Source organism: Mus caroli, unplaced genomic scaffold (assembly GCF_978045245.1).
Source record: "Mus caroli unplaced genomic scaffold, Mus_caroli_1 scaffold_1, whole genome shotgun sequence".
Lineage (NCBI taxonomy): Eukaryota > Metazoa > Chordata > Mammalia > Rodentia > Muridae > Mus > Mus caroli.
Genome location: NW_028227256.1, coordinates 94,380,742 through 94,394,636, shown reverse-complemented (window position 1 = coordinate 94,394,636; position 13,895 = coordinate 94,380,742). Strand labels below are relative to the sequence as shown.

The 13,895-nt window shown below is 38.1% G+C and overlaps 1 protein-coding gene across 10 annotated transcripts in view; it reads left to right on the top strand.

The window, feature by feature from the left end:
* The window catches only part of Pam (peptidylglycine alpha-amidating monooxygenase), a 271,195-nt gene that overhangs the window by 239,182 nt on the left and 18,118 nt on the right, over positions 1–13,895 (top strand). For all 10 annotated transcript variants that reach the window (XM_085839864.1, XM_085839854.1, XM_029480198.2 and 7 more), the window contains 4 exons: positions 8,341–8,457; positions 10,709–10,781; positions 12,125–12,335; positions 12,554–12,754. In XM_085839864.1, coding sequence (XP_085695990.1) covers positions 8,341–8,457; positions 10,709–10,781; positions 12,125–12,335; positions 12,554–12,754 — 602 coding nt within the window. The remainder of the gene's footprint in view (positions 1–8,340; positions 8,458–10,708; positions 10,782–12,124; positions 12,336–12,553; positions 12,755–13,895) is intronic.

The following is a 13,895-nucleotide window of genomic DNA, read 5'->3' as shown; positions in this document are numbered from 1 at the left end:
TTCTCCAGCATGTATATGAAAATAGTATGCATTCCTTTTCATTAAATTAAGAATATTTATGGGTGAATTCTTGTTTCATTCTTTTACTTTGATTCTCCCCAAAATTGTGAAGAAGTGTGGGTATATCTTTCTGGAAACATACAAAAGTTCAATGGCTCTTCTTATGTGATGTCACTAGCTAGTGTTATATATTAACTGAATTCATGACTCATGTTCTGCATTGTGAATGCACCAGTTCTCTTGTAATGTTTCTTTGATCACTTCTCCCCTTACATCTATCTCTACAATTTCAAGAATGGCAGTGAGATGCTTGCCTTACGTTGCCATATCATCCTATATATTTCTGAGCGTGATTTTTATACAGACCACATAATGTCAGTTCAACAGACAATGACAATAAAAAGTAGAGGAGAAACCTTGTGCAGGTTGCATCTTATCCTTTACATCTGAAAACAGAGTTGGCCACTTAATCGCTTGGCGATAGTGCCTCTAATGTGTTTCTGAGCATACTCAATGGTTGGATTTTTTTTTAAGTTTGTCCCCAAAATGCAGTACATTGTTTTGATTCTACTAAGAGATGAATGTCCACTGACTAGTTCCTTAATCGCAAATCTACACTTGAAAGTAAAATTTTAAATGTATTTTCTACAAATCTTAATGCCTATTTTCCTTTCACATGTACAAGCGTAGAAGCTCAGCTGGGAAATTGAGGCTCTACTCCTCCTTCTATGAGCTCTTGATTCAAATTGTGGTAACTCATTCTGTCAAGCATACATAGATGAGTTCTTTTATGCAGTTGAATATGAAATTTAATCCACATTTCAAAACAGATGAATACTTTTACTGCAGTTTAATTGTTCTTTCTAGTTGTCACACAAATTGAATATAAGGAAGCTATTGCTTGGGAGCCCAAACCAAACAATGGTCTCAGCATGCCTGTCATGCACCCTGGTACATTGGCTTGGTGGTTATTGAACATCTAATGGTCTTTTAACAAGTGCTTTTAAAAGCAGGCTATCACTACTCATTGTGGCATCGTCTTCATTTTAATGAATATTGCGACATTTTCTGCATGGATTTCTTACCACATTATGCCAGACGAGAAAATTACAGCATCATTTTCTCCCATTGAGACAGTCTCATCTGGCAAAAACTAAAATTGGACAGAGTCCAGGTTTTCCATTTTCATATCATATTCATTCCGAGCAAACAGCAGAGGCTGGAATAGTTCAGTAGCAAAGAAGGGTCGCAGAGGCAAGCGTGGAGAAGGAACCAACCCAGGCTTAGGGGAGAAGAGGGTGTTCTCCACTAGAACATTCTTCACAGCTTCTGTGGCAGTCCTCGCTAGAAAGCTGCTTTTGCCTCATCCCTGTCATTCATCTCGGTACCCAGAATCATGTGGGAGCGCACTCACCACCAAGACGCATGTGTTTGCCGTGGAAAATGGTTGCTGTTGAAAACTTAGAAGAAAGTTGACTCACTATGTTTTACCTTTCTCCTAAGCTTTCTTTCTTACAGATAAGAATATTTACAGTCTCTCTCCCTCCCTGGCATTACCTGCTTACCATAACTAATCTTCCCTTTCATAATTTTGAAGACTTCTTCAGTATCACTTAGATATCAGCTTCCAGGCCATTTTTTCTCTATTATTCATGAAGAAGATCAGAAACAACAGATTACTCTGAAGTGGTTTGTTTGTTTGTTTGATTCTTGATTGTTTTTGTTCTCTTTTTTCTTGATTTGGATTTATTCAAAAAAAAACTTTAGCTTCTGTTGTTTGCGTGGTCATGCATGACCACCCTCTCTGTACATATGAATTGGTATAAATTAGAAAGAAAACATAGTTTTCCTTCATTGCACAAAGGTAAGGCCTTCTTCCAGAATGTGGGCGTGCTGATGAGATGCTAGAGTTAAAGGTGGTTTGAGCTTGCCTTCTTGTTGCTGTACTGTTCACAGACTAGAACAAGCCTTTACTAGATCTCAGCCCAGAAGCCACATGCCAAATCTTATGTTCATTTTCCTTGAAATCTTTCCTATCCAGTTTCTCAGCACAACAAAATGCTAAGCACCACAAGGCAAAGGCTCGCTCTAAATCAAACTTAAGTCGTTTTATCTCTTGGTTCCTAGGAAGGGATCCTTTCTATGTATCCAACAGAACCTGCAGCTCTCAACTTCTAACACTCAGCAGCCAAGCTCCTTTGAGCTATTGCAACAGTATTGCAATGGTTGTCCTGGCTAGCTGCACCCTGACAACCCCATCTCAACCCTAACCCTTCTACTTAAGCTGTTTGAAAACACGAGGCCAACCCAAAAGAAATTAATAAAAACCCTAAACCACTCAACACCCAGAAAAATGACCTTCCTTTCTTGCTTTGATTTCCACTTTCCTCCAGCCTCAACATGGCTACTTTTAAAATGTTTCTTAGAGCAGAAATAAGAAGTGCCTGTTACCAGAAGGGAATAATGAGACTTTAAAGAGCCTCCCATCTGCCCTAACATTGAGGCAGCTAGCATCCTTTAGACTTGAAAAGCCTCCCTCCCAGCAGGAGCAAGGTAACTCTTATCTCAGGAAGGCTGCTCCTAGCCTGTTCCTCAGAAGGCATTACCAAAGCCAAAGGTTTGTTTCTGAGCCTTCCTTCAACTCAACTGTGGTTGAGTAGCATCCGGGATATCTCAACAGAAAACCCTTGACTAAACTTAACATCTCTGCCATGATTTTTAAGGGTTTAGAGTTGTATGCTTATGTCATCAATGTGTTTGTACATGTCTGCATGCATGAGTCTATATATATTTGTATGTGTATGTATGTGCATGTGTATGTATCTGTGTGTGTGTGTGTGTGTGTGCCTGTGTGTATGTGTGTGTCTGTGTGTCGTACATGTAAGGGGGCATATAATATTTTAGCTGAGACCCAAACAACACAGTTCAAACATTCTGAATTTCCCTGCATCTGAGAGAAAGGTAAGTTCTAGGAAAGGAATGTTTCCATATTCTCCTCCTTTCTGCCATATTGCAGTCACCCAGATCCCAAAAGCCCTCTTCTCCCACATTCATGTCACTCTTTCTGCATCATCGGGTCACTATTCTCCCTTTTTTACACCTGTGCAGTATTTGGAATCATGGAAACTGTCCAGCCTAATGAAGTCAGACTCAAAGAAAGGCAACCATGTTTACAGAGACAGGTGACAGTGACTTTGACTTGGTGCCTGCTTCATAGCTTTGAGATATATATCAAGAGATTTGACCTGCTGGCGTATCAGTGCCTTGCCTAAAACAAAGTGGGGGTTTTAATAATTGTCTAATGTTGCCTATTAACAATATGTATTTGGTTACATCATTTGTGCCCGGTAGTAATATTGACTGAACAAGATCTAGAGCCCTGGGCTCTTAATATCTGGTTCCACATTCTCTTAACTGCTTATTGGGGGCCCCAGGTCTAGGCCAGTCAGAATACCAAATGGCTACACTGGTTTCTTTGTCTTCCTTTTTTCCTTATCACAGGGGTTTTCCAAACCAAGTGTGCATCCAGAATGTTTTTAACATACTATTTTAAACACACCCCCACTGTAAGGGGCCTTATAAGCTGCTCCCCTAGCAGTGAAGGCACATTTTTATTTATTTGTTCAATTGAAAACTTATGGTTCTTCTCCCAGCTTCTTAATTTATGTAATTACCACAGCATGCTGCTTCTTTCTTCATGTTATTACTTATTTTGCATTCCCTTAATTTTGATTGATGGCGCCTAAGTTTATTTTGTACTTCTTCTGGCACTTTGTCTGTGTGTGAATATGGAAAAGTATTTCTTGCCGGGCTTATCTAAACTGTTTGATTAGCTGCTAATGTGCAAAATCATTAATGGGGAATTCACACTGTTAAAATAAAGAACTGAATTCCCGCCCATAGGCCACTGCTCAGTCTTTGCAACTGCGTGCTTTTTCAGAGAAGCATACAGAATCCGTCAGTGCTCCGGGCACTGTGTGAAATGTGCAGGGCATTATTATGCCCCGTGAAAAGTTAAATGTGGTTGAAATAAAGACTTCTCTGCAGCACAGAAGTGGGGGGTAGCGGCTTTAAAACACTAAATAATCAGTTTGCTATAGCAACGATATAGCTAGCTCTATAATCTGACATCCATTTGTGAGCTGTTCAAGGGTTACCTTTTTTTAAATTACAAAAGAGTTTATAAACTATTTTATTTGGCTGTGTGGGGGGGAGGGGTTGTGCAGTTTTCTCATTTCAGAAACAGAGCCTGTGCCTTTATTATTTGCCCTGTGTAACACCCGAGAGCAGCTGTTAGTCTCATGACATCCCAAGTGAAAGGATTAGGAAAGACAACCAATCATTTGAGTAACCAAATGTCTCTTGGTGCTGCCAGTTTAAACGTACAGACATCTGCTAAGGGATGTTAAATGGAAGGGTCAGGCCCATGGAATTGTGGTTAATGCCTTTGACGCTACATTGTCTCCTAAGAACTTTACTTTCCTTAGTTTTCACTCCCATAACTAAAGGTAAATAGCTATAATTCAGTGATATTAATATAAGTAGCTTCTCTAATATTTGAATTTTGTTTTCGTTCCTTTGGACTCCCTTTTTCTTTGTTTGTGGGTGGGCACATAAAGAGATTCCCTCATTAATTCAAGAACATACTCACTGAGACTTCTTGGCTACAGCACAACTGTAGCAATAATCTGTAAAATAAATGTAATTCTGTGAAAAGTAGTAATTCAGTATGTAAGATGCCATTTTTACACAGAAATGACATAAATGTATGTGGACCTAGAAAATCAGACAAAAAAACCCCAGTATTCAACTGCTATACTAACATAAGGTATTGAGAAATACATATTGATAAGCTGAGAAAGCTGAGGGCTTGAATCATTCCATATTATGGTTATGCAGATCAGATTAATTTACTTTGTATTGTTAGCTTTTGTTAGTATTTTCTTTCAGTTTGCCATTTTATAGTTTCCTACCATACCAGACCACCAGAGTGTTCCCTGAATTCATGTGATGTTTCTCAACTATACAAGTAGATGCCACCACACAAGTTGTGTCTGTTCAGGAACACAAGTTTCTTAGCAGATGATTGTCTACATTATGTGCAGTTCAGGACAGTGCATTTCACAAAGGGCTGTTCTTCACCAAGCTGTTCATCGGCTACCCCATTCTCTTTTGACCTGACTGGCATAGGACTCTGAGTCTGAATTATTTATCTCTGTTCATTGACACAGCTTTTATTCTCAGAAGTCAAGCCCAGTATCTTGGGTCTGGGAAAAGCAGAAAATAATAATTATATTTTTTTTAATTTAGGGATGGAAAGTAAGGATGGCCTTCACAATTAGGAAAAATCCTTATTTCTCTTTATCAGTTAAGTTGAAGGAGTTTTGGTTTTGTTACTTGTTTTTAAAAATATTACATGATCAGAGATTGGTGGTGAACAAACAGAAAAGATGCAGTTAAATTACAGATTTACTACAACCCATTATAAGAGAAAGCAGCTGCAGGTAAATACACTGTGCTCGCTGTAGCTTATTACTCTGCAGAGGGGAGATAGAGAATTAGGTGTGCTGAGGTCTGATATGCTGCTGCTTTGTGAAGAGACACAATGGGCCATTCGAGCGCCACAGTTACGAGCTATTAATGATGAGTCAGCATACTCACTCCATGCAAAATGGACAGCACTTTGGTAAGAATTGTGAAGGCTGAGAATCTTTCATATTACCTACTGCTAAGCAGTCAGAAAAGGAATGTACCCATATATTCCACACCCAAGCAGCAAAACCTGAAGTATCAATAACATTTTTAAGGAATATAAAAGGGACAGGGAAATCAAATCATGAGCAGTAGGCCTGCCAATGCCAGGATGTTCTGTGTAACTTTACAAAATGCCATTACTGAGGAACGGGAATATAGTATACTCAGAAGCTCTGTGCCATATCTTACAACTGTGAGAATGTAAGGTCATCTCAAATCTCCCTTACAAAGGGCATAAATCGTCAGTTTATGCAATCAGCCTAGATGCACATGAGCAAATGAATGGACCAGGAGAATGTAGCATGTGTGGACAATGGAATTTTACTCACCCTTGAAGGACAAAATTATGTCACTTGTAAGAAATGAGTATTGAGCAAAGCAACTAAAAATTAGAAAGCCAAATATCATGTGTTCTCTCTCATGCAAAATAGCAGTTTAAAGTATTATATAACGTGAAACTAGAATTGTATGTATTTGGAACAAGGCAACTGTCACATGAAGGTGAATATAAACAAAATCAAAATACATGATAGACATGTATGAAAATGTTATATTGAAATATCCATCATCTTGTATGATGACTATACACTAATTTCTAAAACAATAAAGAAAAATAAAATAAAATATATTTCATTATATAAAAGAGTCATTATAACTGCTGCTGCAAATGTTTTGTAAATATATGTTTCTTTTCTGGATAGTGCTGGGTGGTTTTAACTACACATGATAGCTTATGCCAACAAAAGTTTTACTTAAGTTTTAGGCTGACAAAGTTAAATCAATATTTTGTGTTCAATTGAATACATCATTAATAAGAACAACTACAGGGGCATATGGCTATCTTTCAGGAAAAATGTACCCTAAAGACCTTGCTAGTCAAGAAGTTCAGATAATTATATGATGGATATTTTTAATTGCAAGATGGTATGATTTAAAACTTTCTATGCTCCTACTGGGACCTCTTTACTGGTTTCACAAAGAATAAATAAATAAATAAACCAACTAATAAATGGATGAGTGATGGATTTGAGCAGTCTGTCACCTTCCCAAGTTGTCAATATATCATGACAGATATTTGGTGTTATTCCAAGTTTTCTTTTGATTACTTAGTTGAATGAAAAGAAAGCACACATCTATAGTTGATGTGGTCATACATCTCTGTGTGCTGATTCAATGCTTTGGTTTTGAACACATAAAATGGTTTCTTGATATTTGGGTCATTTACATCTTTGCTACATAAGCTTGGTTAGCAGCTCGTCTCTGTCACATCCCGTGGAAACATGCAATAGTCTCCTTATTTGAGCTTTTACGTTCTGTGGTTTCAAATGCTTGCAGTTAACCCAATCCAAAATTAATAAATGGAAAATTCTAGAAAGGAATAGTTATACATCATAAAACTATAATAGTGTGGTATACTGAGCAGTGTGATAAAATCTCCTTCCATCTTGCCCAAGACTTGAATCATCTCTTTGACTCTCATCTGCACACAGGATCCATTGCCCACCCACTAGTCACTTAGCAGCTCTCTCACAACCCAACCTACAGTATCAGTGTGCTTTGCTCAACTCATCCTTATTGTACTTAAAAATGGCCCCAAATCCTAGGAGCCAGGATGCTTTAAATTTCAAAATTCCATCATATTTATTTTCTTGCTAGTTATTGCTCTTTCGTCTATTGATGTTCCCAGTTTATAAGTGAAGCTTTCTCACAATGTGGCTAGGAAAAAAGAAGTAGGAACAAGTGTCTGAGACTCAGGGTTTGGTACTGTCTGTGACTGCAGGCACTCCTGAGGTCTAGGAATGCATCCTTTCAGGATGAGGAGGAGCTAATATAAATTTTTGAAACAAGAATTGAAATACAGTATCTGATAAAACTGGCATTCTAAGGAAAACTATTACTATTTGAATGCATATATGCCTATTATATTGTCTATTATATTTTATATTTATATTATATTATAGTTTATAACCCAGAAGATGCTAAGTTTTTAAGAAGCAGAAATTACTATATTCATTTGAAACAAATTATCCATTTTGCACTAATGAAAAGATGCTAGAAAGAGAAGCAGCTTTGTGTCTCTAAGTGTATTTTTTCAATAATAAATTCTGCTTCGTTGTATTGAAATATTGTGAATGTTCTATTTATTTTCTTTTGTGTTCTCATGTTCTACCTTTGGCTAGTACAATGATCTTTCTTATTCCTCCTGTCCCCGTGTAATTATTACAGAGAGGTTAAAATAAGTAAGCCTCCTATAACCATAAATAAAATACTGATTTATAAACTGTGGAAAGCTTTTTAAGAAGTTCTTGTTGCCATGGCAGCTCTGGATCATGGCTTCTCAAACTCCAATGTATAAATGAGCTCTTACTTTGGCCTGGTGAATCTGAGGCTGCATGGCCCACCGAAGCCAATGCCACAACACAATGGCCATCCATGATGGTTCATAATTCATCTCCAGAGACCATGACGTCAAGTGCATTCCAGCCCCTCTGAGTTTGTATCAAGGTTCTCAAGTCAGTGGTCTGCTTTTCTCAAGTGCCCCAGAATTGTGGGTTGTTAATATTCCATTTTTATGTATTTGTTTAGCTCTTTTGACAGCAAGTTCGTTTACCAACAAAGAGGTCTTGGACCAATTGAAGAAGATACCATCCTGGTCATTGACCCAAATAAAGCTGAAATACTCCAGTCCAGCGGCAAGAATCTGTGAGTAAAATGGCTTAGGTGCTATTCAAGCTGTCACACCTGTGCTGGGTATAAAATACATCATTAGGTCCTGAATATGGAGCAAAGCCACCTTTAACAGGAGTCAAATTGGAGCACTGTTCTTGGGCTTTCTAAACAAATGGTTCTGAAACATCACTGAATGTTAGAATCATCTATGAAACTCAAAAAAAAAAAACTATCCTTATAGAAAAGTGTCCATTTGTATGTCTTCTTCCAAAATTGCTAAGGAAAAATTGCAAATATTTTTTACTACAAAAAGTATTTTAATATCCTAGATTAATTAGCTAGATTTAAATACAATGGGTTATATGCATGCATCTTTATATGTCACACATATAAATAATATTGGTTTTCCAGTTTGTAATTTTTAAAAATTCAACCTGTCTGGGCTGTAGGTAATGCTATTATAACTTTCCAGGTAACTTTCATACTCAGGATTGAAGCAGCTATTGATATATATGATGAAGTAAACTCTTGGTCAGCTAGACTGATAGGTTTTGTTTTAATCCTTACCATAAAAATTATATACTCAACTCACTAAGTACTCACTGGTAAGAACAAAAGACTTCTCTTCCCATCAAAAAGTGAAGACTAAACAAATCCCATTTTTAGCTTAGTTCACACATGTAATTTGGATCTGAAAGCCACTCATTATTTGGTCTAATTCCTAGATGGCATTTGGCAGGCAAAACCAGTTGGCTAATATTCATGGTCATTGAGAGAAAGGGACACCTGCTTCCAGAGTTACCCTGACCCATTATAACCTGGCAGCTTCCAAGACTCTGCCCCCACTCCATCTGCTTAAGCCCAGGGACGGCCAGGCCAGTTTCTTTGAAAGGCAGATAGCCTCTGTTTAGATGCAGCTACCAATAGAGATTGCTATAATAAAGCCTAGGGTTTTTATTTTTAATAGTATTTTCAGATAAGTCAGGAGGCAAATTATAATACTATCTCTACAGTGTGAGCCTGTGTATTTAGAGATGTCAGAGACAGCCCATCTCAGAACAGGATCAACATGGAAGGAGGTGGGATAACTGCTGCTAAGTCATCTTGGCCAACCATGTGCTGTCAATGCTGCAAGCAAATCAAAGCCTGTCTTTCAGTGGCCAGAACGGGAATCTAGTTCAGTTAATTAGTCTAGATCAAAGCATTATGCACTTGGCCCATGAAAAATAAAAATTCCTGATGCCAATGCCCTACTGAGGCTAGAAACAGACAGAAGAGACTTGGGTTCTGAGGTGGTGTTTGAACAGGACCACCTGAGTGTATTTCCCATGTGTTAACTAACTCTGATTTTTAATCCCATGGGTCTGTCTGCATCAGTTAGATATGCTAAATAGATTGACCTTTCTAATGATTAACCAGCTCACCTATTTGCTGTGCCTGGAGGGTCACACCCCTTTGAACATTATTATGTTTCTTGTTCATTATCTTCCATAGCCAGTCTTAAAGCTTTTAAGTCACACTCATGAGCTTTGATGTGGACGTGATGTCATCGGGCTGGAGAGAGAGGTCAGGAAGCCAAGTCTTCACCATAACAACCAGAGTTTGGATCCCTAGAGTCCACATAAAAGGAGGACATGGTGGACATTGGTAACCCCAGTCCGAGGGCCAAGCTGGGGCAGGGAAACTGAGTCAGGAGGACCCCTAGGAATTTCTGAACAGCCAATCTTGCCAATTGGCAAACTCCACATCTAATGAGAGGACCTATCTTAAAAAATAAAGTGGAAATGGATAAAGATAGATACCTGATATCACCCTCTGACTACATACACGTGTGTGCACAAACAAACAAACAAACAACCCATAACACTATTTTTGATGTAGTATGTTTTAAGTATTCAAACTACACTGTTATTTCTCAAGGCACTTTGGACTGTGCATATTTTGAAACATTAGTATTTATTATGTGAAATCTTGCTCCGAACTTGATGTTATCTGTACTGCTTCATATGGCATACTTTAAAATAAATATTAATAATTTTATGTCACCTTCATTTGTCGGTCTTAATAGGATTGACTAACTCCTGCTTAGGCGTTGTCACAGGTCTCTGCCTATTCTAACAATTCGCTTCACAGTTCATTTGGATCTTTTCTATATTGATGCATATATGCTGTTCCTATTTTATAAAAGTGTAGTGCTCTATGGTTTAAGTAGAACTAAATCCTTCGCATCTGTGCCTGGATAACTATAACTGTGACAGTGTTTGTTTGTCTGTCTGTTTTGCAGGTTTTATTTACCACATGGTTTGAGCATAGATACAGATGGAAATTATTGGGTCACGGATGTGGCTCTCCATCAGGTGAGATTCTTGCTTGGCAGTATTCACTTAGAAAGCTAAGACATTTTAATTTTCAAAATGTTCTAAATTTCATTAAAACTTTTTCTATGGCAAAAAAAAATTAGTACCAAAAAGTGGGATAGTCATGTCTTAGTAAGTTCTGTGTGCTATTATGGAGCAACACAGTCTCCGTGGCTTGTAAGCAACCAAAAATTCATTTCTCACAGATCTAAATTCTGGGCCCCTGAGATGAGGGTACTCACATGACAGGGTTCTGCTGCGGGTCCCCTCCTGGGTTTCAGACAGGCCTCTTTTCAATGTGTCCTTTCACCGGGAAAACAAAGAGGGCAAACTTCTGTCTCCTCTTGCACAAATAGCAACCTCTCTCATGAGGTTTCACCATGATGGCCTCATTCCTTTCAGCTCCCACCATGAGAGGAATTAGGATTCTGATAGAAGAATGTAGGAGGCATTCATGTTCAGCCTAAATCAATCTTCACTTGAGCATTTTTTTTTTTGAGCTGTGCATGGGTAACATGGGATTAAGTCTCTCTTCTCCCTTGGGCTCACAGGATGCTAACAGTCCCGTGTGTATCTTCCCTGTAATATCTGTAGAGCCCTTCCCACTTCCTCTTCCCTTTCCATGTGGCCCATTATTTCCTTTGCCATTAGATCTTATTTATTTTTTTCTTCCTTTCTTTTTTTATTCTTGCTTATGTTTGATGATTTCTTTCCTGAACCTTCTGAATTTTCTATAAATTAAAGGAAAGTCTGTATTAAGTATTTAAGAAAAATCAAACATTTGTCCTTTCCAAAAGATATTGTATTTCAATCACAGAACTGTGTAATGGCTTCACACCCACGTAAGATAAGCTTGTTAAATGTTATAACGATGATGCGGAGCTAATAGAAATAGGAATGAAAAAGCCGGAGCTCCAACGACTTAGACGTGAGTCATTAACATGTTCTCTCGAGCAATTTCAAACACGTTCTGTGAACACCGATGCCTCGTGTGCTGTTGTGATCAGTGTCAGGTTGGCTGAAGAAGACAAAATGGAGGTGGAGATAAATAGTTTCCTATTCGCTATTTATTAACTAGATGGCTCTGGGAAAATAACTTAATTTCCATATGTCTAACTGTGAAACGAGAATTAGACTGGATGATCCTGGGAGTACTGTCTAATTTTAGAAGCATCTTCCTTTGAATAAGAAGAGTATGTCTTCCCATACTCTCACTGCTTGTTCAAATCTTCTTTCTCGTGTGTGTGAGTGTGTGTGTGTGTGTGTGTGTGTGTGTGTTTGCGTGTGGTGTGTGAAAGATAATTATGACAGTAGGTAAAGCTTTTGTTGTTGTTGTTTTTAAGGTGTTCAAATTGGAACCACGTAGCCAAGAAGGCCCTCTCTTAGTTCTCGGAAGGACCATGCAACCTGGCAGCGACCAAAATCACTTCTGCCAGCCCACTGATGTGGCGGTGGAGCCCAGGACTGGAGCTGTCTTCGTGTCAGATGGTTACTGCAACAGTCGGATCGTGCAGTTCTCACCAAGCGGGAAGTTCATCACCCAGTGGGGAGAAGGTACCCATCACTGCCCATGCTCTCCAATCAGAATTCTGTGTCAGTAGGACCAAAAAATAGACATGGTTTTGGTTGTCATCATTTAAAATCTGTAATGTTTCTGTACGTCATGGATGTAAATGGTGTATTTTCATGAATTTGGAAATGTATATAGCTGTTGCATCAGACTATGAAAGACCTTATGAATGGTGCAACTGTGGCTTTTCTTTGTCCTGTAGAGTCTTCTGGGAGCAGTCCTAAGCCAGGGCAGTTCAGTGTTCCTCACAGTTTGGCCCTTGTGCCTCACCTGGATCAGTTGTGTGTGGCAGACAGGGAAAATGGCCGGATCCAATGTTTCAAAACTGACACCAAAGAATTTGTGAGAGAGATTAAGCATGCGTCCTTTGGAAGGAATGTCTTTGCAATCTCATATATACCAGGTATTTCATTGTTATTGTGTGCTTTGTTAGGTCCTCTTCTGCCCTTAGCAGTTATTTTATTCAATGTGCTTCTTAAATAACTTTTTTATTAGTCAGCACAAGGTGCTTTATAGATCAGATCTGAAATATCTTAAAACTATTACTGCATTGTAAATCACTTGAACTTAAATGCACTATTCCTTTTGCAGAAATAATGGACTCCCAAAGAAGTTACCAGCTGTTTGTATTGGGTTTAAAATATTCCCAAGCACTGATTCCTCTGTATTTATAATCATTTGATCTAGTAATTAAATGATTAATATTGCCTTCACACTGTCAAAAGATGTTATATATCTAATAGAATCACATTCAAATTACTTCTGTTTCACATTTCTTGAAAAAGTCCTGTCATAGGATTTTGTTGCTGTGAAGAGACACTATGACTGACCATGGCAACTCTTAAAAAGGAAAACATTTCACTGGGGCTAACTTACACTTTAGAGGTTTATTCTATTATTGTACTGGTGGGAAGCATGGCAGTATGCAGGCAGACATGGTGCTGGAGAGGTAGTTGAGCTTTCTATATCTGGATCCACAGGCATCAAGAAGAACAAAGTGACACTGGGCCTGGCTTGAGCATTTAAAACCTCAAAGCCCACCCCTGTGACACACTTCCTCCAACAAGGCCACGCCTCCTAATAATGCCACACCCTATGAGCCTATGGCAGTCATTTCATTCACCACCACACTGGCCAACTGATTTAAAACAGAGAAAAATGTAAAAAAACAGAACTTGTATCTAAATGCCAGGAGAAACAACCAATAAAATCTTGATTTCTTTAACATTTTCATATAAACTGTAAAGGTTGTAAAAGTTTTCAAATGAAATTTGAAAAAAAATTCCACTCATAAAATAAAAAGTGCACAATTCACATGACAAAATAAATTACCATAATTTTTCTTTGAATATGTATTAAGGCAATTAATATTTTAAGTAAGAGTTTATACATATCTTGAAATAACTAGTTTTGTGTTATCAAACATTAACTATAGCCCCCCCCCCTTTAATAGATACACCTCTTATTCAACTAGGGCATGAAATCAAAGAGCCGGGTGACTGGGTAAGGAACAAGTTTGTGTTCCCTGAGGAATATGCAAAAAT